At 43.6% G+C, this 24,391-nt stretch overlaps 1 protein-coding gene across 1 annotated transcript in view; it reads left to right on the forward strand.

The window, feature by feature from the left end:
• The window catches only part of DIS3L2 (DIS3 like 3'-5' exoribonuclease 2), a 349,227-nt gene that overhangs the window by 214,463 nt on the left and 110,373 nt on the right, over positions 1–24,391 (forward strand). The window contains exon 11 of the mRNA XM_021690362.2: positions 1,944–2,023. Within this exon, the coding sequence (XP_021546037.2) occupies positions 1,944–2,023 (80 nt within the window). The remainder of the gene's footprint in view (positions 1–1,943; positions 2,024–24,391) is intronic.

A 24,391-nucleotide genomic window follows, 5' to 3' on the forward strand; every position in this document is an offset into this window, starting at 1 on the left:
CCCATGTCACTCAGTATAGAGTCGGCTTGGGATTCTCTCCCTTTCCCTTTCCCTCTCCCTCCCCCTGTACCCCTCTGCCTCTCTGCCCCTCTCCCTGCTTGCATATTCTCTCTCTCTCTCAAATAAAATCTTTTTAAAAATTTTAATTTTTAAATTAATGAACAGTGAAGTTGACCTTGTACAGTTATATGAATTTTAAGACATGTATAGATTCATGTAACCACCATGAGAGTCAAGATACAGGAAAGCTCTGTTCTCCCACAACAAGCACCCTCAGTCCTGGCAACCACTGATCTGCTGTCATAGAATTTTGTCTTTTTGAGACTGCCATAGAAATGGAATTATACATTATATAAGCTCATGAGAAGGGTGTTTTTAACTTAGCGTAGAAACTTTGAGATTTCAAGTTGTTAACATGTAGGAGCAATTAGTTCCTTTTTGTTGCTAATTAGTATTCCCTTGTATAGATGTACCACAGTTTGGTTATCTGTATATTCATTTACCATTTAGGAGTCTGTCTGTCTCTCTTTTTAACATTTTGACATTTCTCAAATCCTGAAATACATTAAAATCAATGTATATATTTAATGTGGTCGGGGTTTTTGTTTCCCTAAAAAGCTATTGTTGAATTGATGGGGCATCTTAGAATGGATACTGTCCTAGGATCGAGCTATTGCAGGGGTGAGCTGATCGCCGTGAGGGGTCAGAGTGGGCTGCTGAGGGTTATTAGGAGTAAGGGGACAGAGGAGGGAAGGCCCCAAGAGCTTTGCAAGCCAGCACCAGAGCCAGCTTGGCAGCCTCTGAGGGCTTTGGGGACACTTTAAGCAGAGGAGCGACCCAAGGAAAGAAGTTTGTACAAACCAAACCAGTCTAATTGTGGCGGGTACCAGGATTCTTCCCATCATGAGTACTGATGCATCCGGAGGAGACCGGGGCATGGAAGCGGTGCTACCGCTTGTACTGAGGACATGGAGGGAGAACTTGGGAAGAGTCCAGAGGCAGCAGAGGGCACCAGCTAGAGAGCCTGTGTGGGGGAGGGCAGGTGCCTCCTGCCAAGCACCCCAAGCCCCAGGCCAGTGCCTGGGGAGGGAAGGCAGGAGGTGTGAAGAACTGTGGACAGACTGCCCAAACCGCAGGTATTTATGTGGCTGGATTGGTGCCTGGGTAGGGCATATTATTTGGGAAGCTCTAAAGCAAAACGAGAATGTCCCCGCACTTCACAGATTAAGAGGGAGATATGCGTAGGGGTAGTATGTGAAGATAAGGGGAAAGAGGGCATACTGATTCTGTGAGCTTGGGTGAAATATACAATTATTCCATGGAAACAACCTGATCAGGTACATTTCCAAGTATAGTTGTATTATGGCTAACTGTATGGCCCAAAGTATTTTTTGGTAAAACTTATTCTTGGGTCCTCTCCCCTTTGTCACAACAAGTCAGATGGCTTATTCTTTGGCAAACCCCCACTTTGGCGAGATAGGAGAAGGAGCAGTAAGTCATCCTCACGTACATCCTTGAAGGACAGGTTCCCATTAGCCACTGAGGAAGAGGGAGGCAAAAGCAAGAACTTACCTTCGGAGAGTAATTTACCAAAGGCACTTGCTCCTCACGTCAGAAAACTTTCTGGGAAGCCTCGTCCATGGAAGCCACCTCACTCTACCCATTCACACTTCTTGCTCAGGCTCAAGGAGAAGTAGGTGCCAGTTCACAGAAAGAGGAAGACCCTCAGAGATACTATGGAGTCTTGGTAGCTTCCCACATTTGTCTCTCCCATCTCACTGTTGACTAAAGATCCCCTTCTCAGAGAGCCATGACAGAAGTCACTCTTCCCTTTGCCTACCATTTGCATATTTGCAAAGTAACCGTTCTTTAAAACTCTAGTACAGTGGGGTAAAGGCTCTAGTATTTGTGGCATTGCTAATCATATCTTCAATCTTTCCTAGGAAAGACTGTATCTTCACCATTGACCCATCAACTGCCCGCGACCTCGATGATGCCCTCTCCTGCAAGCCACTTGCTGATGGTAGGATGGAAATTTCTATACTTTTCTGGGTAGCAGGCCGTCTGCGTGCCTTTCTGGTCAGCCTGGCTGCCGTGTATTCCCCAGGCGATATAATGTGAAGGGTTGGGTTTGCTTTGTTCCTAAGACTTCACAGTATGGGACTTAAAGATTGTGTTCCTGTGGTGACTTTGACAAGGGTGAGAATAAGAAAGGTCCTCTCCCCGGGACTCTTCCGGGCCTCTGCAGATGCAGCAGGGCAGGACTATTTCCAGGCCTTGGCTCCTCAGGAAGTTGCAGTTTGGGTGCAGTGTGTTCAAGAAGAAAGCCCTTAAGCTCTGCTTAGGAGAAGCATTGGGTTCTTCACCTGCAGTTACCAACAGACTGGGATGATTTGGAGGTACTCTCCAAAGGCATACTCAGCACTGGGTAGTAGGAGCACCTTCCCTACCGAATGCCCCCCAGACCTGCACTGAAGAAGCCTGCCCTACTCCCAGCAGGTCTTCATCTGTCCAGCAGATTACGAAAGGCAGCTGGTAGGGGCTCTTTAAACATTCTTTTGGGATGGAACTAAGCAGGAAAGAGTATGGGATTTGAAAATTATGAGGTGCCAGAAATCACAGGCTGCCCAGTAGCTGCCCAGTGTGAGAAGAGCAAACTCTATCAATCCCCGTTCTAATGCCCCTCCCATGTGCTGCTTCTAGTCTAGCTACTTCTTGCCCCTCTCTAGGCTGGCGTCTAGGTGACTGCCTTGGCTTTAGTCATTCTTGGATACAGCTTTAGCACTGTCGTGGGCTTTGACGGCTTGCTGATGATGGGTATCCACCCTTGAGGTTTCAGTCTGTGGCAAAGTCTTTTAAAATATTGCCGAGGTGTCGGTATCTCATTGACGTAAAACTCCCCATAGGTTCCGTGTGTGATCTCTTCTCTACTGTAGTAGGCAGTGAAGATTAGTAGCTGGAGGCTGAGAGACAGAAAATGTCATTGCCTAAAAATGCTTTTACCTTCTTTTAGTGGGAGTCCTCCTTGAAACTGTAGGCAAGGTTGCTCAGTAATTTCAACTAAAAAAAATTGAAAGAAGCATAAAACATAAAGAGAGAAAAGTTCCCCTAGAAACTTTGGAATAATTACAGATTTTTAAAATCCAGAATGTGAGCAGCCTACTTAAAAAAGCAAATACTGGGGGCGCCTGGGTGGCTCAGATGGTTAAGCGTCTGCCTTCAGCTCAGGTCATGATCCCGGGGTCCTGGGATCGAGCCCCGCATCGGGCTCCCTGCTCCTTGGGAGCCTGCTTCTCCCTCTGCCTCTCTCTCTCTTTCTCTGTGTCTCTCATGAATAAATAAACAAAATCTTAAAAAAAAAAAAAAAAAAGCAAATACTGGGTTGGGTTCTCGTCTTCTGAACAACATTTGCTAAGTGCAAAGGCTTGAGCATGTCACTCTATGTGAGCTCCAGCATGAAAAGTGCTCCCAGGCAAGAAGCCTGGTAACAATGAACCTCACTTCCTGTATTTCCCTTCTCTCTGGGTTCATAGCCTTGCTCTGTGAGTCTAATGCTTGAGTCGAATGCTTGAAAAAAGTTGTTGCATTTATCTTGTCCACTTTTATAGCTGTCAGTGCAGAAGGCAAGGTGTAGCAGCTGTTACCGCATCTCGGCTGGCCTGGATGGTATTCTTGCAGGGACCCCAGAGAGCAGGCATGTGTCCTGCCCCACTCGCTCCATACACTACACACTACGTCTGCTGTCTAGGGTAGCAGAGTACCAGCAGAGGGTTCTGGTAGGGAAGTGGTAAAAGATAGGGCAGGAAAAGTAGATTGGGCACAAATGGTACACGTTTGTAAATTAACAACCAAAGAATGTTCTGTGCCAGACAATTGAAAACCAGTTGTTTTCAATCTCTTGTTCAAGGAGAGCAGTCAAAGTAAGGAAAATAATTTAGCAGTACAAGATGAAGGAGAAGGAGGCAAAGTAGAGGCAGAGAAGCTTCGTAATTACTTATGGAAATGGGTCATAAACGGGACCGGGGGTGGTGGCAATACTAAGGAGGGCGGGGAGGGCAGATGTGACAAAGGGGTAATGACTGAAGAATCACTGGAAATGGATGTTGGGGTTGAGGGAGAGGAGTCTTTGCACTACCCAAGGTGGAGGAGAAGTTTCAACTTGGATGATGCAGAGATGAAATTTACAAGTTAGAAGCCAGGGCAGCGAGAGGACAAGCCGGTTTGGGAGAGACCGTGTCTACATGCAGTTGACTGTCAGATGATACACATTTATCTAAGCCGCCAGACATCCTTTTCAGAGGAGGTGGGGACAAATAAGCTAAATGTATGTAGTCCATAGAACTACATACACAGAGAGCCCTGGAGGAAAGTAGACAACTCACCAAAATTCAAGCAGCACTTGTATTAGGATGATGGGATCATTAGTGATTTTTCTCTTTTCTCTAGTTTCCACATTTTTATAATGTGGTAATAATAGTTTTGTAATGAAAAAAAGTTTTGTAATAAAAAAAAATTATGAGGTGCCAGAAATCACAGGCTGCCCAGTAGCGCACTGCACCAGGTGATCAGATACCTTCCATCTGCTTAGTTATTCCCGCATTCCAGAGGAGTCATTAACATCTGGTCATTTGGCAGAGCAGCAGAAAAAGGACATGGAAAAGCAGTCAGGGAAGAATCCGAAAAGGCTGGAGTTGGTCAGTCAAGTGGTTTTATGGTGGCACTTCTACAGTTGGCCTTTGGGACAAGGGTTTCTGCCAAGGCTATTTATCCAGGGGGATGAAAAGCGAAAGTCAATTCCAGTTTGGATTGGGGCGAGGTTGGCTGAGTTTGGGTTCCGTTAGTTACCAGTTCATGTCCATTTTTGCTTAGAGGAAAAGACGTTTAATGTTTCAAGAAGCAAATCATGTTTTCTGGGCATATTTACATCAACTATAACCATTTTTATTTAAAGAAAATATAGAGGTCAGACTTCCCTTTGGACCTGTTAAAATCATCTGAATGACTGTTCTGTGCAAATAAGACACTCAGACAGATGTTAACTTTATCTGGTCCTCACTGTCCCATTCTTTGGAGTTCACATGTACCCTTGGGACTTGGGACTAGTATCTCCTATAGGTGTGAGACTTAGACCTTACAGCCTGCAGATCAGTTCTGCAGAAAGGCAGTGACACCTGTTTTCTGGGATGTCAGGATTATGTCAGCAGGCTGAGGAGGGGGTGCCCCCTCCCCTCAAGGAATCTCAGCTCTGGAAGGGATTCTACCAGTCCTGCTGGTTCCCTGCCTCCTGGAGCTTAAAAATACACTTGAGCGAAACATTCCCCTGAGCATTACCCGGCCCGCTAACTTGAACATGGAGCAATCCCCTCAAGAAAATATTGAATGATGCAAGTGAACAAGAGCGGTGTTATAAAGATAACCCAGAATCTAAAGGTGGTAAATCACACACCTCCTGTGTCTTATTGCTATAACAGATCACTTGCAACACACCTCACAGTTGACCTCACCGCTCCAGTGTGGAGTGCCACGGTTGTCCCATCACCCTCTGGTTTTCAGATTACCTCCACAGCATCCACTTATTGGATATCCAGATTGCATTTTAACTCTCTACCTTATAGGCAGCCCGTTCAGCCTGAAGATTGCATGACCGTTAGGAAATCCTTCCCTGTCGTGGTCTGAAATACTGCTGTCTTGCTGTGTTTCCTTCCGTTGGTCCCATGCGTCCCTGTTGGGGCTTCCAGAACAAGTCTTTTCTCTCATGTGGGCATGCCCAAGGTACTGAGTAAGAGCTGGCATGCACCCCTGCGTCACCACCCCTCCGCTGAGCATCCTTTATGTTCTTCCATGTGCTGTAGCCCGATGCCACGCGTCACGGAGTCACTTCTGCCCTTATGAGGTCTGAGGTACATGGCAGCTTCTCCGTGTATCCAGACTTCTCCGTGGCCGTCAGGGCCTCCTTACTGGGCTGACCCAAGTCCAGAGTAATAGGAACCCATTCTCTTCAATTAGACAAGGCTTACTGCTTTGCTTCAGTCTCGAGGGGAAATTGTTAGACAGGACCTTTCCTCAGCTTAGCCGATCCAGGCCCCCACCAGATCCTACAGGAAATTGATGTTCACCTCTCTCACCGCTAGTTTCTCTATTGTTTTATTCTCTAATGAGTGTTCTGCCTTTGAATGTGGCAGCATTATCCTAGTCAGGGCTTTGAAATGAAGGATTTGGGCGCTGGGGAGAAGAGGGAATGGGTAATGACTGCTAATGGGTTTGGGAGTTCTTTTTGGGGTGTTGAAAATGTTCTGGAATTCAATAGTTGATAGTTGCACAATGCTGTGAATATACCAGAAACCACTGGGAAAATGAGTGAATGAATGAATAGGAATAAGTAAACAAATAAACCCATCCCTCCTTGAGGATTTCTGGGGACTTTACACCTTAACCACAACGCAGCAGAAGTCTGTAGGGAATGCCTGGGCTGGATACCCATAGTCATATGCGTCTTGCCTGTCTCTCTCCTTGCTGCTTTCATCTCTGAACCCTGAAATTCCCACCCAAGGAGCACACCCCTCTATTCAGCCACCTGCTCATATTTCCTGTCCCCACAGAGTGGGGCCATCTGACTCAAAGAAAGTAGGAGCCATCCTACTGTCCGGTTGTAAGAAAACGCTCAGATAAACAGACATCATCCAGTCTGAGGGACCTCGGGAATGCAGGTTACCTGCTTTGCTGTAGGGGGCGCCAGTCTTCCTGTCTGATTTGCCTCTGTTGCCTTCCTGGTTGCATGGCTTTCCCTTCCCCAAGGAGGAGGGACTAGGGAGCTCTGTCCCAGTAAGGGAATAGGAATGAGAGACTAGGAGCAAAGCCTGTAAGAATTTCATAGAATTCCTAAACTCTGTAACTTCCCCACGTGGCTATATTTGTCACCTGCTAAGAGTTTCTTGTCATGACTAATGCCTTTGGAGGCAGTGCCGAAGTAGGATCTGGAGAGACTGTGTCCCTGTGTTCCAGGCTTAGACCAGAGAACCTGCCCAATAGAATGGGTGGTAGTAGTTTTCGAGAACAAACTGCTGACAGGATGTCTCTGGATCCGCCTCTGGGAAGGAAAAGAGAGCATGGAAGTCCTGGAGCTTGTGAGTGAATGTTCGGGCAAACCCCAGCAACCAGGCCAGAACCCACTCCTGGCTTCTGTTCTCCCCTCTTGGTATATCTCCCCTGACAAGTCACGCTCCCCAGCCCTTGACGTTTCGCTCTGGTCTGGCTTCCTCCTCTGTATGTGCAAACTTCAGTCTCCTTCATCCTACAAAACCTTTCCTCAGCCCTGCTCCACCTCAGGAACTTCCACCTTCCTGTGTCCATGAGGATACCTTGCAAGAGTGGTCTGAGCCTCTACCGCTCCTTTCTCACTTCCCACTTGTTCCTTATTCCCTTTGCAACATAGCTTCAGGGAGTTCAACAAACAGGTTGTCCCTGACCTCAGTTCACCCAGCATCTGTGCAGCATTTGGCTCTTTGCTCTTCCTTCTTGAAACTCTTTCTTCCTTGGACTTGGAGGGCCCTACTTGCTCTTGGTTCTAATTTTTGGACTTCTTTTCTCCAGGTGCTTTCTTTAACCCTTCTTTCTCTGCCTCTCTCTTCGTGGGAGCCTGCAGAGCTTTCACGCCAGTCCCCCTCATCACATGCTCTTCAGCCTTTACCCCCGCATTCCCTTTGCCCGCAGCACTGTTTCCCAGGAGAGCCCCATGGCTGACTCAAGATTTGACTGGTTGTTTCCTCAGTAAGGCCCTCCCTCCCCTTTCTGCCTATCACTCCCCTCCCACCCCCACCTTCTCTCCTCCTTCCCTGCTTGACCTCTTTCCTCACCCACTCATCACCCACTGTTGGTTGATTTACTAATCTTGTTTCTATCTGACTTCCTGCCATTCACTGCCACAGATGCCCAGGCCCAGAGTAGGTGCTCAGTGACTCTTTGCTGGTGTTTACAGGCACTCATGAGGGGGAGGGTTTTCTAGGAAGAGGGAAGAGTGTATACAAAGCCCTAGGGTGACAGAAGCATGGTGTTTTAGAGGGAACTACACAGAGCTTGGAATACCGGGAGCGTGAGGTTCAAGTGGGGTGGTAGTTGTATGTAGATAAAGCCAGGAGGAGACCATGAATTCCTTGGTAGGCCCCACTGGGAAGTTGAGATTTTATGGAGAAGGCAGCATTTCGACTTGGAGAACAAGAGCATCTGTTCATTCAAGAAATATGATCGAGGACCACTCTCTATGCTCTATGCTAGATGTACAATAGCGGGAAACACTTGCACTTCCTGTCCTCTCCAGGTTAATATCAAGTAAAACTGAATAAGTAAGTGTGGGAATGACCCATAGTTTAAATGTGGGACTGGGGTGGGTCCCACATTTAAGATGGACAATAACATTTTAACCTAGACTTGAGAAGAAACAGGGGTGAGCCAAATGAAGAATGGGGAGGAAGAACATTTCAGGCTAAGGAAATGGAGTGTGGGGAGACCCTGAGGTACAAAGACTTTGGTCCTGAAAGGAACCAAAAATATAGTGTGGCCGAAACTTGGTGAGATGGGAGGAGCCTGTGAGGTAGTCGGGAAAGGGGCTTGCATGCTCTGGTAAGGAGTTATATCCTGAATGCAGTGGTAAGCAAAGAGTCCTAAGCAGGAGAGAGTCAAGATCCAACTTGCAGGTTGGAGAGATCACTCTGGCAGCAGTGAGGAGGTTGGATTAGAGCAGTGGCATTGGTGTAGGTAAGAGGTGGCAAGTGCCCAACCACAACAGAGGCTGAGGAGCCAGAACTGGAGGGAGGCATTAGCCAGGAAAGGAAATCGGGGCAGGACTTGGTGTCTGGGCAGCTGCGGGAGCCTCTTAACTGGTCTGCGTCTGCCCTTTTCTTCCCACATACTGAGGTCAAGGCAGTCCTTACAGAATGCCCATCCCCCTCAGGCCATTCGCCTGCTTCACTTCCTCCAAGGTTCTCATGTCATGCAGAGGATAAAAATCCAGGTTCTTACTGTGACCCACTGCTAACTCTACCTCCCTAACACTGCTCCCCATGTCCCTCTCTCTCTTACTCCCCTCCAGCCACACAGCTCTCCTTGTTGTCCCTCACCTACAGCCGGAGATTGCTTTCTTCGGGAAGCTTGGCTGTGAAAGGTACCAGAGGCAGGGAGGGCAGTGGCAGAGCAGGCTTTTTCTTTGTTTTTAAGATGGAAGGATTTTAACATGTTTCTCTATTGGGAGATAAGAGACTTCGGAGAAGGAGAAATTGAAAATATAGGAAAGAGAGGAGTTGAGTATTTCCCAAGGCCTTAAAGAAGAAGGTGGGAGTGATTCAGAGTGTAAGTGCAAAGTGAGGCCAAGACATGGAGGGTGAACGCCTCTTCCTTTGAGACCAAGAGGACAGACCAGGTGCTGCGGCTGAGTGTTCACACCTGATAAGATCCCTTCTAACTGGGAGAGGAAGTGGAACCCCTGCTGAGGGCCAGGGGGGCAGGGAAGGGGTGTGGGGGGTGGGGGGGAACCAAAGCAAAGGGAACGGGAGGGAGCTGACCAGAATCCCATCACACAGAGTGGTATGGAACACTCTTCAGGTATGCTGAGTTGGAATACTGCCAAGTCCGGGTGGCTTTCTTCAGTAATCCTCAGCCTCCAGGGTGTGAGAGAAGTTGCAGTGATCCAAATTTGGGGGTTTGCTGTGAGGAAGAGCATGACAGGCACCAGGACAAGGCTGCTGGGACCTTGCTTCCCCCCCCAAACCTGTTCCTTCTCTGACCCTTCCTTTTATAAAGGCATCACCTGCCACCTAGTCAACCAAAGTTTCTTTTTTTAAGGAATCCTGGAATCACATCTGATTCCTCTTCTTCTCAGCAGTGTTGTCATAGCCTTCCCAATAATTTCCTTCCCTCCTCCCTATCTACCCTCCACTTTGCTACCCAGTTATCTTTTCTATTATGTACACACAGAGCCAGATTAGAGTGCTTTTCTGCTGGAAAATCTCTTTGTACCTATGGATATGGTCCTTACTGTTTTTGGTAGAGCTTTGTTATCAAAGTTCTTCAGGATTAATCCCCAGTGCCTCCTTTCCCACCTTCCCCACCTGCCAACACACATGCGCGTGCGCATGTGCGCGCGCGCACACACACACACACACACACACACACACGCACACACACATCTTTGGTGGTGGCTGGCCACTCCAGGCTCTGGATAGTCACTGCACTCTACCCTGCCTCTGAGCCTGCACTTGCCCTTTGCCCTCTACTTAGAATGCCCGGCCTCCCTGCCTACTTCTGTGTCAGACTTCAAGAGCAAGATAAAACCTCTGCGGAGCTTTTCTTTCTTCCTGGCAAAATGAATTATTCCTATCCTATTAGCACATTTTCTTCACGTCTTTAATGCAGCCATAAATATCAGTGTTTCCGGATTTAATTCCCCTTTTCTGCTTGCTTCCTAAGGGCAGGGCATTCCTTGGATATCTCCATATCCAGAGTATCATGCATGGTTCCCTGTATTTGGTCTAGTCGATCTAACCAGGCAACCTGTTGTATACTTTCCGTGTTTCTTTTTCTGTTTTTTGCCTTGCACTTTTTATTTTCAGCATGCATCTACCCCAAGTTTGTGGGTTGCCTAGAGGCTGATATGCTGACATACAAGCCAACTCCACATGCTCTCCTAAAACAAGTCTGTTTGTTTGGAATTAGGTATACCTTTCCCCCATCACAATCAGGTCTTTCAGTCCATCTCCTCATGTCTCAGTGAGACTGTGAGATCACTGACTTAACATCTTATGTTCATGACATTCGTTCCTCTAGCTCTGTGAGGTGGCTTATCTGAGGCTCACTTCCCCATTTTCTCTGGCGTGAGTCTCTTGCATGGCCCACACTGCTCTCTCATTTCAAACCTACAGGCTTCCACAGCAATCTGTTTCCTGGTGTTATTTTATCCTTTTTCTCCATCTCTCTCCTGTCTGCATCCTTGCCATTTCCAAATTCAAAGAGTGCTAATTTCCTGCTAAAATTAACTTCCTGAATGAACCTTAACATGATAGTAAACAAGCAAACAAACAGAAAAATTTTGTGAGACAAAAAGCCAGATTTTTTTTTCTTTAATTCTATTGGCAAACAGGCTTGCTAGTTAAGAAAAGGCCTTTTAACAAGCAGGCACATCTACAGTGACAATATGCTCATCCATCAGTTTGGCGAACTAGAAAGCTGGTGTCAGGTCTTAATGGTATGTTAAGACACTGGAAATAAGTTTGTTTTTTAATTCCACTGTCTTGGGAATGTTTGAAGGTTCCATTGGTGTATGGAGATAACACTAAGGTAATACCAGAACGTAGGAATCAGGTGACATTTTGAGAATGAAAATCAACTTTAAATGATTTTAATTTAGAATTAAAATTTAGAATTTTAATGCAGAATTCCCTTTGATCTGGAGACCTGTGATACATCAGATAAAATCTGCTGTCTTAATTTGTGTAAGGCTGAAACAGAACATATGGCAGTGATTTTAATCTCTTTAGGAACCCCGGATGCCTTTGAGCACCTCATGATAGCAATAGACTCTCTTCTCAGAAAAATGTATACACAGGTATATATACAATATTTGCTTATCACATTTTTAGTAATATTGTAGAATGGATAGCCTGAAAAACTCTTCTTCACCAAAACTCTTTAAAATGATGCATCTTTTTAAAATGTATGGCTAAGCTGGCCAGAGTGTATGACAAGTCCCTAGAAGCCAGGAGTAAAACAAGAGCAGATGATCAAAGAAAGATGTATGTGCTAAAGTAGCTAGCCTAATGGTATCTTCTGATGCCTAGTGACCCAGACAGTTATCTCACCACCTGAATTAACACTATCTACATGGTCCATAAAATTCTAAGCCAGGTGCTTAGTTTAAAGTGGCACCTTGTGAACAATGTTTCCAGAAGCCAGGCAGAATCATAAGCATATGCTTTCTGGAGGAATTAACCCTAAACCAAAACCTTTAGGATTGCCAAAGATAAAGTTCTAGTAAATGTAAGCGTAAAAAAAAGTCATGAAACATGCAAGGGTGCAGCTATAGCAGTACTTGGAGGAAAATTTATAGCTTTAAGTGCTTGTATTAGAAAAGGAGAGCGTAGAGGGGGGCTGGGTGGCTCAGTTGGTTAAGCATCCGAATCTTGATTTCAGCTCAGGTCATGATCTCAGGATCATGAGATTGAGCCCCGAGTCGGGCTCCACGCTCAGTGGGGAGTCTGCTTGAGATTCTCCCTCTCCCTCTCCCCCTCTCAACCCCCTGCATGCATTCTCTCTCTCTTTCAAATAATAAATAAATCTTAAGGAAAAAAAGGAGAGCCTATAAAGATATTAACTTCACAAATGTTTGGAGATGAGGGGACGGTATAAGATGACTTACTAGGTAATCATACTCTGTGGATACAGGTACTGAATGAAAAATGAGAATTACCTGTTATAATTCTAACAATAGAAGCCCCCTCTGCTCCTCTAAGAAATGCATAAAACAATAACCAGACTCTACTCTGCCTTTCATGCATGTCATAGTGATAAACAGAATTCATTTGCTTGAATAGGAAGAGTTCCTATTTCTGCTTTTGGCCCTGCCACAGTGGAAATCTTAAAAAATAGACACAAAATATCAAACATGGCTATTAGATCTTATTTTCATTTTCTAGTATTAGAGTGCTATTAATTGTCAAGCCAAGGGTCTTTTTCTAAAAACCATTAATATTTGAAAAAATTTTGTCATATTAGGATTTAACTTTGGAACAGAATTTAAAACATATAAACATATGCTTTTTAATATTCAGTTTCTGCATTATTTTATATTTTATATAACATTTACTGTATTTATAGTGTTCGTGTTCCATAAACATTTCAAATATCTTTTAAATAATAGGGAAAATACAGTAAATAACTTCCAAACTAGTAGAGAGAGGCAAATGGACTGAGAAAAGCAAAAACACTTCAATCTAAAAGAAGACATGACAAGAGAAAAAAATAAAAAGAAGTAGGACAAATAAAAAGCACACACGAGGGGCGCCTGCGTGGCTCAGTCAGTTAAGCGGTCTGCCTTTGGCTCAGGTCATGATCCCAGGGTCCTGGGATGGAGTCCCACCTTGGACTCCCTGCTCAGCGGGGAGTCTGCTTCTCCCTCTCCCCCTGCCCAGGCCATTTGTGCGTTTTCTCCCACTTGCTCTCTCTCAAGTAAATAAGTAAAGTCTTTATAAATAAATAAATAAATAACAAGCACATACAAAGGTGCCAAATTAATAAGCACATCAAATTTCACTCTGTAGTTAAAAAGCAAAGACTGTTAGACTAGAGAAATAAACACGAAGACACAAAGATTAAATGTGAAAAGGTGAGAAAAGCTATACCAGTCATGTACTAAGCAAAAGAGAGCTAGTATATTTTTTGTTAATGTTTGGTAAATCGATTTTAAGATAGAATACATTACTAAATATAAAGAGAGACACTAAATGATGCTTAGAATGGTCACTTCATTGGGAAAATATGTCTGAATATATATTACTAAATAATATAGCTTCAAAATATATATAATAACAGTTGACCGAAAAACAAGAAGAAATTGATAAATTCATCTTCATAGTGGGTTACTTTAACACACTTTTCCCAGGAAGTGTTGGTTCAAACAGAGCAGAAATTCGTTAAAACTGTAGAAAATGTGAATAGCCCAGTTAACAGGCTAGCTCTCATAACCATATGTAGAATACTGTACCCACAAATGAAGATTACACTTTGTTCTCAAGCACACGGAAAACATTAAAAAAAAAAAAAAAAAGCATGTTTTTAAAAGTTGTTGGTATCATATACATCATTTCTTGGATCACAGTGCAATTAAATAAGAAGTAAGTGCAGAAACATTTTTAACTTAAGAAAAACAGTACATTTGAAGATGTTCAATACCTTCTCAGATCCATGGCCAGATGAATGGGATAAATTGGAATATACGTGATGTCATGCTTCCTATTAATGCTTGAAGGATGAGTGAGTTACCTACCTCCTCATGGCTGAGTTTACTTGCCTTCCACACAGAATACAAAATGCTCCCTTACATAGCAGTTAAGGATTTTGACCCTGACTACTTTTCTCACACCCTCCAGGAGCTCCCAAACTCTTTAAAATATATCCATACTGACCTACAGGCTACCCACCAGAGAGCCAGGATTGCTTGAAAGCCTTTACTACCAAGGGACCGGCAAAAAGGAAACTGCCTTCTCTAGTCAAAGAAGCTCAGAGTTCCAAAGGTTAGCAGAGGAGAAGGATTCCCAGATGGGAAGACAGCTGGACCACAGGGATATTCACCCACTCACTTCCTTCTTCCTAATCACCATTCCCTCTGCTCACCAACTTAAGGGCTGACAGGACTTGTTAACACTTTGGTCCAAGTATGGCCCCCATAATTCTTTGCTTAGAACCTCAGGCACAGCTGAAACTAGATCATAACTTTTCGACAGGAGTTTCCTGAAGGTTAGAGGACAGCTAAAGGAAGATCGGCAGAGAGTAACACAAAGCATCAGGAAGTGGCCTGCTTTACACTTGCTTCCAGATCCAGGCCCACCCAGGTCCTGACATGTCTCCACACTGTGAGCATCATCCAGGCACCCACACCTTAACATCTGCCTTTCAAAAGTCTAGACCTAAGAGGTTCTAGAAAGAGGCTGTGGGCTTACTTCTTTCATTCTACATCTGCCATCTGGGGACTTGCCCCTTCCCACAAAGAGTCTCATTGAGGACGTTCACTCCCTTTAAGGAAGAATATGGCCATGCCTTGCTCTACCAGCCCCAACACGAGAACTATTTTATCAGTGCACTGCAGGGACAGTATAATTGCTGCATTCCTACAGAAGCTGAAGTTGGACATGTGGTAGGAGACCTGATCTGCTGTTTCTCCTGCTGCGTACACAGCACCCAACCCTGAGATGACTTAAAGCATTACATCACATTGTGCTCTGCACTACTCCTAACCTTGCACAAGATACTTTACCATGCCTAGCTCTGTGGCCCTTGCTGGACCCCACCTTATAGCCCGTGTCCTTCTAACACATGCACACACACACACACCATTGCAAGGGTCTTAGGCTCTTGTCACCTAGGTTATTGGCTGGAGAAATACGCTTTACATCAGAGTCTTTCTTCAAGCACTGTGCAGAGAACACTGCAGCCTTTTGCTATGTGTACCTGCTAAAGCTCCATCACTAACCTGCTGAAGCTCTGTGCCTGTCCTGTCTCACAAGAGTGCCCAAGCAGACAAATCTTGGATGGACATCAATCCTGTATATTCCCCTGAGGCCTTCAGGAGGCGGCCTGGCACGGGTCTGCTCTCTTAGTACTGGACCACTCCTTCCAGCCATTCCCCTCACCTTGAACTGTCTTTCTCAGCCTTCTAGGTGCTGCTCTTGCAGTTGTTTTCCTGTTTTAGCCTTCCCTAGCCTTTTGGAATTTGACTTCATCTCAGACAGAATACCTTCGTTTAAGCCCCAGGAGTCAGGCCTGCCCCTCCGCACCCCCATTCTCTTAGCGCATTGGTTATGCTTCTACCTGGTTCATCCACTTCAGTGAGCTGGCCTCAGAAGTGCCATGTTTCCAAGGGGTGGCCTTCCTGAACATTGAACACTATACTGGAAGAGGCAACTCAGATTTCATTAGGAAAGTTTAATCTATCAGCTGGAAACGTATGACACATGTAGCTTAAAAATAAGATCTATATCCAACATTTAATTTGGCCAAAACAAAACAAAAAACAACTCTATGTTTAAAATCTGTTCCTTGTGTTCTAGAAGAGAACCCCTGATAACTCTTCCATAGATTTTGGAAAAGAAAAGGTCCACTTCAGGGCACCTTTCTACTTGGATACATTTCTGGGTTTGTTTCTGACATCTTCATGATGCCTGGTATTTCCAATGCTGTTATTCCTACACTCCTCTTCTATGTGAAGTCATTTCTAATCTCGGTTTTGAAACACTGATTTTTTTCCCTCTTGCAATCTCTTATGTCAGAGGGCATTTTGACCTCAGGCAGATTCCAGGTAATCTAAGTACTTGATCTCAGACAAACCTTATTTTCATAGTATGACCCCTGATAGTGAACTTGGGGAGAAAAATGGAAAATTCTGTAGAACCGTTGACTCATAAGGAAGTGCATGTCTTCTCCATTCATCTGGGGGCATTGATGAGTGAACAGTTTTAACTCTCCTTGTTATATGGTCATTTTTTACTGAATCATACCTTGACTCAAAAAATCCAAGTAACTAAATAGTCATGCAAGGCCTCTGGCATAGAAGTGGGCTTCTGGGATGCTTGCCAATGAGTTCCTGTTTTGAGGACACAGAATCTAAGTGGAAAGATTAAGTGGAGAGACAGCTCCACCCCTCTAAGTCTTATTCCTATGTTCCATTCAAATCTAGCTAGCCTGATTTCTGTGGGGTCTGGGCTTCGGAAATTCTCTTTTTTTCATGGATGTCTCAGTGCACCTTGTTAAGCCAAATTTGGACCGTGGCCTGTTCATCTGCTTCCAGCTCTGCTGATTGGTTCCAGTTTTCTTGCTCATTAAAGCCAAGATAATCTGGCACCCACCAGTCAGGCATCCTCAAGTATCTGGCACCAAGGTAAACTTGGAAGCCAGTTCAGGAGTCTCAGTGATCCAACACATTCATTGCATGATGAGAGGCAGTTTTGGTGTACCAGAGAGAGCACTGGAATAGGAGCAGGAGAGCTGGGTTCTTGTCTCATCTTTGCATCATGTAAGTTTGGGCATGTCTCTGGTTTCTCTGAAATTCTCCTTCCTCAGCTATATGGGTGTTTGGACTAGACAGTTTTTCAGGTGTCTTCTAGTTCCAAAATTATGAGTATATGAAAAGCTAAAGGAACAAAGCTCCTCTTATGCCTGTTGTTGCAAAAACACAACATCGTTTTAAAGATATTGGCAGTAACTGCCTAAAATTGCTTGAGCTACTGATGCTTCTCCACAAAAGTAGATGGAATGACAACAAAATGGGAAGAGATACAGCCCATATTCCAGAGGAAAGAATTAACTTCTCCATGCCTCACATTTCCCAGTCTATGAGACAGGGATAATAATGCCTAACTTAAAATTGCTGGGAAGATTAAATAAGTCCCTGGCATTTAGAATTGTGCCAGACAAAAAGTAAGTGTTCAGTGAAAATTATTATTAATATAAAATGTAAAGATTAAAATTGAGATGGAATTTGAGCAAGGTGTTGCTGAAATAATAAATATTCAGTTGCTATTCAGAAGTCAAGGTGGAAATAGAATTGAGAATCCAGAAACAGACCCATACATATAGAGTCACCTGGTTTTCAACAAAGGTGTCTGCAGTGTAGTGGAAAAAAGGATGCTGGATCAATTGGGTGTCCATATGGGAAAAAAATGAAATTTGATTCCTACGTCACACCTTCTTTAAAAGTCAATTCCACGTGGTTCATAGATCTAAGTGTGAAAGGTAAAATGTACATTTCTAGAAGATAATATAGAATAATAACCTCATGACCCTGAGATAGGCAAAGATTACTTCGGTGGGACACAGAAAGCATTAACCTTAAAGGAAAAGGGTGATAAGTTAGGTTTCATTAAATTTAAGAACTTACATTTATCGGAAGACACCATTAAAATAATGAAAAAGCAAGCCACAGAGGAGAAGGCATTTGTAATAATCTGTAGCCAACAAAGGACTGCTACTGAGAATATGTGAAGAGTTCAACAGGTACTTTCTAAAAAAAATTAGTGACAGTAAAAAATACTCAACTTATAAATATTCAAGCAGTGAGACAAACAGGATTCTAAATTGTACAGGATGGTGCTAATTTTGTAATAAACATTTGTTTATGTATAGAACATGAACAAAAAAGGAATATACCAAAATGTTAACAATGGGTATGTTGGGGGGGTTATAGGCAATTTTAATTTAAAAAAATTTATTTTCTGTTATCTCTAAAACTTTGTATTTTTGTAAAATGTAAATGTAGAAATTATAAAAATGGGCATATATTACTTTTATACTGAGAAGAAAAGATGAAAATTAAAGAGGATTTAGAATATCATTTATCTGATAAAAATATCAAATGCGTATCCAGATGTATATATAATAATAAAAAAAAAAGCACAGGAAAAGTGCTTAATATCATTAGTCCACAGGGAAAATGGAAATCAAAACCACAGTGAGTTACTACTGTGTTCCTACCAGAATAGCTAAACATTTTTTAAAGCTGACAATACCAATTGTTAGTGGGGGTGTGAAGCAATTGGAACTCTCATACACGGAGTAGGCATGTAATTTGGTGTGACCACTTTGGAAAACAGTTGTACAGCATGTAATGGAACTGAATAGATCTACACTTATGACCCAGTTTCATTCTTAGATATATACGCAACAGAAACGAGTACATATGGACAGGAGTATTCATGGAAGCATTATTCATGATAGCAAAACGTTGAAAGCAACCCAAGGATCTTTCAACAGTAAAATGGATAAAATGTGATTTACTCTTAAAAGGGAGTATGGAGCAGTGGTGGTACGGAGCAAATTCAAAACACAGCATGGATGAGTCTCAAACATGTTGAGCAAAAGAAGGTGGATACACACCCCCCCCACACTATATACATACTAAAGGAATCCATTTGTATAAATGCAAATCAGGCATAACTGATCTATGATTATAGATTGCAGAGGTCAGAAAAGCAGTTATCTTTGGTGGGTATAAAGACTGAGTGGAAGGCACAAAAGGAACTCCTGGAATTCTGGTTATGTTCTATTTCTTGAACTGGGGAGTGATTACCTAAGTGTATTCGCTTTGTAAAAATTCATTGAGCTGTATACGTGTGGTTTATATACTTTATGTATTTTATGCCTCAATAAAAAGTTTATTTTAGGGGCATCTGGCTGGCTCAGTCAGTAGAGCATGCAACTCTTGATCTTGGAGTTATGAGTTCAAGCCTCATGTTGGGTGTAGAGATTACTTTTTTAAAAAAGTTTAAGAAGTGAAGAGACACACAAAAAGTAGAAACCACCCAAATGTCTGTCAGCTCATGAATAGTTAAATAAAGGTGGTATTTCCATACAGTGGAACATTATTCAGTCATAAAAAGAAATGAAGGACTGACACGTGCTACAACATGGAAAGACCTGGAAAACATTGTTAGATAAAAGAAAACAATCACAAAAGACCACATACTATCCCATTCCATTTATAAGAGATGTCCAGAATAGGCACATCTGTAGAGACAGAGTGGATTAGTGGTGGCCTAGGGCTGGGAAGGTTGGGGAGAAATAGGAAGTGGCTGAAAACAGATGTGCAGTTTCTTTTGGGGATGATGAAATGTTCTAAAATTGATGGCGCTGATGGTGGCACAACTGTGCATATCCTAAAACTGTACACTTCGAATGAGTGAATGGTATAGTACATGAATTTGATCTCCATAGAGCTGCTAAGAAACCAGAAGTCAAGGGGACTGATCATCGTGGGATGATTAAAACCCTTCAGGAAACAGCCAGACCTCATGGCCCTGTGGTACGATAGTTACGAACATTGACAGTAGAGTCCAACAGTGTTCTAATGCAGGCTCCACTGTTCACTGTGTGACATTGGGCGAGTCCCCTCACCTCTCTGAGCCTGAATATCTTCACCTATAAAACCTGAAAATCCATAGTACCTACCCCATAGAACTTCTGTGCAGTAGATTCCTTTAATCGAGAAATAATGGAATATTTTATGTGCCAGGTCCAGTCAGTGATAACTGTGGTTATAATTAACCAGGAGGTTTTGCATCTGAACAGTGTTAACTCCATTTTGGTGACCAAGTGACGAGTAAATTTGAGAGTACATCCTGGGGACTGGACTCTTTTGCCCTACTCTACCACATCAACATCTACTGCAAAATACAAAAGAAATACTTGTATTAAGGACCCTAAGTTATTAATAATGAATTATATCCTGCTATTAAAAAAAAGGAAATAGGGGCGCCTGGGTGGCTCAGTCGTTAAGCGTCTGCCTTCGGCTCAGGTCACGATCCCAGGATCCTGGGATCGAGCCCCGCATCGGGCTCCCTGCTCCGCAGGAAGCCTGCTTCTCCCTCTCCCACTCCCCCTGCTTGTGTTCCCTCTCTCGCTGTGTCTCTCTCTGTCAAATAAATAAATAAAATCTTTAAAAAAAAAAAAAAGGAAATATATAATACATTTTTAGAGGATTTCCATCCAGAAGTGTTAAAACTATTAAGGGTTGATAATTAAAGTATTGGCATTCAGGTACCTAGAAAATTTAGCAATTCAAAATGCTTTATATGAAAACTAAATTAAAACTATAATTGATATATGTATATTCATAAGTAGAAAGTGACTATTGGTTGCAGGTTTTTTATTTCAGTGAATATTTACTGTCACCATAAAGGAGTCACTTTTGGCTATGTTGAAAATCACACTGTCTTCTACCTATTTGTCTTAAAGTGTGTGTTCTGCAAAGTAAATGTATGATCCTTTAAAAACTGGTACAGTGAGAGTACTTGTAGCATTATAGGGGTTAAGAAAGAAGCAATTACAAATTAGTTGGGTACCTGATACTAAGACGCAAATCCCATAAAGTAGTAATCAAGGGCTGAGGCTTGGGAGCCAGACCTTGATGCAAGGTGTCTGGCCTCCCTGGGCCTGTTTCCTCATCTGTAGGAAGAGATCTGTCTCACAGCATTGTGAGGATTAGATGAGTTAATATAAACAAAGGAAGCAGTTAGTGTGCTATTGTTGGGTGACAACCAGGAAGGTGAATTCCTATCATAAGCTCATAAGCATGCATAAATGACAGATATAATTTCTTGTTAACTTGGGGGATCAGAAAATGGTTCCTTCTTTGTGCAAAAGAGATTAATTAGCAAAACTGAGTAATTAGATCCAAAAAAGAGCGAGTTTGGTATGGCAAAAAAATAACAAGAAACTAAAAGAGCTTCTCCGGAATGCAAGAAAAACCATTAAAGGGTTTTGTCACAGGTCATAAAGCTTTTGAAAACGATTGCTTCTCCAAATTCAAGGTGAATATGAAAGCTGCTTTGATTTCAGCTGAAAGAAAGGCTGGGATCAGGCTAAGCAGTGGTTGGGAGCAGTTGCATTTAGTGAACAGGCATTTAAATACACAGAGATACTTAGATGTCTTTAAAACTTACTGACAATGGCACACCTCTTTTAAACTTGTCTATTAGAGACTATTAACTATATTTTGTAGAGAGGCTTTTTTAAAATAGAAAAAGCCACAAATGGGTGTGAAAACATGCTGAAGTCTGCTTTTCAAACCTATGTCTGTGGGAAACGGTCTGCTGGGATCGTCACGCATTCCCCGCACACCACAGGCAGGAGAAAGGGTAGGTTCCCTGGGCTAGCCGCACACGCTGGACCTGGAATATAATGACAAAAGCCACAGGCTGCTGTAAACTGGAGTCACATTTCTGGTGGGAAAGTAGTTGTTTCTTATGTAGAAGGAACATGCCTGCTCGTGCTGCTTCATTTACTGAGCTCACCTTTAATCGAAGTGGCCTGTGAAGTGCTTTCTTCACCCTTACCCGCCAGGAGACCTGTCAGGTGAGCTGCCACTGCTCACTGCCTCCTGCCCAGGCCAGCCAGTGGTGCTTTCTCTTGCTGTGTGGTGGGGAATCAGGGATCGGGAGGTGGCGGAGCAAGGACAGAGCGTGTTGTAGGTGTGTTTTTATTTGGCTGAAAGAGAGAGAGAGGAAGGAAGGAAGGAAGGAGAAAAGAAGAAAGAAAAGAAAGAAAGGCTGTTAAACAATCCATTTATGATAGAAATATTAGAATTTACTCATAATCCTACTATTCAGAGAAAACCATTGTTAACCATCTTGAGGTATTTCTTTCCAGCCATTTTTAAGCCGGGTTTGCATTTTTTATTTTATGTTTTTTATCTTTATTACTTTTCCAGCCTTTGAAAGCTGGAAACATTGCAAATGTGTATAATGTAGAAAGGAACAGTCCCCATATCTTCAGCCTCCAGAAATCATCACTAGGGACATCTTAATTCTGCCCAGGCAGTAACCCTCTCCTGCCTCTATTGGCTTGTCCTTCTTTGAAAACTTGTAGCTAGTTTTACTTAATTGGATTTTTCCCTTTTAAACTTTTTTCCTTCCTTGGCTTCAGCCCCTGCAAACTTTTTTTTTTTTTTTTGGGTAGAGAATTTTGAACATGCACAGAAGTAGACAGAATAGTATAATGAAACTCCTTGTTCCTATCACCCAACCCTGGCAACCTTGAAACCATGACCAGTTCACCCCATCCACCCCCTATCCACCCCCCATCCACCCCACCCCCACTTCCACCCTTAATTATTCAGACCTGCTAACTCTGAAACTACCTTCAAGGGTCCTTCTTGGCCCCTCTGACTTCACTGTCCTTTGGCGTTGAGGAAAAGACAAATGCCTGCCCTCCTTCACTCAGAGCTTTGCACGAGCCCGGGCTTCACGCTCCATCCCAGGCCTGACCGGCTGACCTGGGCTTTCCCCACTCACTTCTGAAACGCCTGGAAATTCCCAGACGTTGGGTGTGCCAGCCTCACATGTCCAGCTCCTCATTCTCTTTCCTGTTAATGAAGGAGGCCATTGCTCAAATCATTTGGAAGGGGAAAAGTGGAATTTACTACCTGGGTGTTCCTCTTCCATGCTGTTCATATAAATTTAAACTTAGATTCCTGAGCATTAGATTGAACATGACAAAAATTGCTGTGTGGGCAGTTTAGTTGAGTACTTGCAGATTGATAGAGCCCTTTGTAATAATGAAGGAAAAAGGTTCTCGAAGCTGCTTTAGTTCCAGAAGGTGAGCTCACCAGTTAAGGAGTTTGCAGCTAAAGGTCCTCATTAACCGTTTGCTGGATGGCAAAAGGAAAATTAAAAGAGACAATGTACAGACTCTTCAAATCCTGGCCTTCAGGAGGGTCTGAGAAATCCTCTTGTACAACCCCTGCCTCATGCATGGGTACCTTGCATTGCATTCAGATTTCCTTGTCCCAGAATTTTTTCCCTTTGACTCCTCTCAAGTTTATGAAATATCTTCAAACCATTGCCACGTCATGGCCATGGAGTCCTGCCATGGCTTGCTGTACCAGTGGTCAGCTTTTGTGTTTGATTACATAACCAAATACCACACAGAACTGGAAGACGTCAGAGTTTGAGTTGTCTCTCTTACCCAATCAGTGTTTCCATCAAAGCGAGAGGGAATTTGCTTACCCCAACTAAAAGATTGAGTTTATTGTGTGGCTACAAGGTGATCCAAGCCCAGTTGTTCCTCAGCTGTGAATCTGTCTCTGAAATGCTGGGGGCCAAACTAAGGCCGGGCCGCACCCTGGCTAGATATGCTACCCTGAAGGACATCTGTCCTTCACTGCTGGGGAAGTCCAGACAGCAGAAAGTCCCTTTTTCTCCATTCTCTCAGTTGGATTCCCCTTCTTGAGCTTTCAGGACGCAGTTTTCTATCTCTCTTAAGGCTCATGTTGTTGGGAAGACTGGTCACAGGGTCAAGAGGGTGACCCAAGCAAGAGCATCATTTTCTCGTCACGTAGGCTGGATGGAGGCCAGTCTGCGAGATGGGAAATCCAGTGTCTATGACATCTATCACTGTTGTCTCGTAGGTTATACTTCTTTTCATCATCTACATTTGTTTGCCAAATGAAACATATTACTTCCCTGAAGGGTTGCTTAAATTTGTTTGCCCGGCAGCACCATTCCTAAGAGATTGTGTTCTTCTTCACTCCTTCTTTTCAGTTCAGTATGACCTGAGACCACATTCACAGAAGCACGATGTGCAGAATGAAGAGGTGATAAAATGAGAAAGGAGGTGGTATATTTGCTTCTCTGCTTGCACTTCTCTGGAGGTTTCCTGCTGCACTTGAAGTGAAATCTAAATGCTTCATCCTGGCCCAGCAGGGCATCTCTCATTGGGGCTCCATCTACCTCACTGGCCTCCTAGGTTCCAGGTCTCCCCTTCTCTCTATACCTTCGATGCAGCCAACTTGCTCCCACCTTTGACCCTTTGCTCTGATTGTTCTGCCTGTGATGTGCCCCCCCCGTGCCATCATGTGAGATGGTCCTTTTTAGATGTACAGGTCTCTGTTTATTTCCTCAGAGAGACCTTTCTTAACTAAATCTGAGGTGGGCCCCAGGCATTCTCATCACCTCAGCCTGTTTTATTTCCTTCAGAGTCCTTTTAATTTTTTTTTTTAAGATTTTTTTTATTTATTTATTTGAGACAGAGAGAATGACAGAGAGAGAGCACATGAGAGGGGGGAGGGTCAGAGGCAGAAGCAGGCTCCCTGCCGAGCAGGGAGCCCGATGCAGGACTCGATCCAGGGACTCCAGGATCA

This window comes from Neomonachus schauinslandi, chromosome 3 (assembly GCF_002201575.2).
Source record: "Neomonachus schauinslandi chromosome 3, ASM220157v2, whole genome shotgun sequence".
In the NCBI taxonomy this organism is placed as follows: Eukaryota; Metazoa; Chordata; class Mammalia; order Carnivora; family Phocidae; genus Neomonachus; species Neomonachus schauinslandi.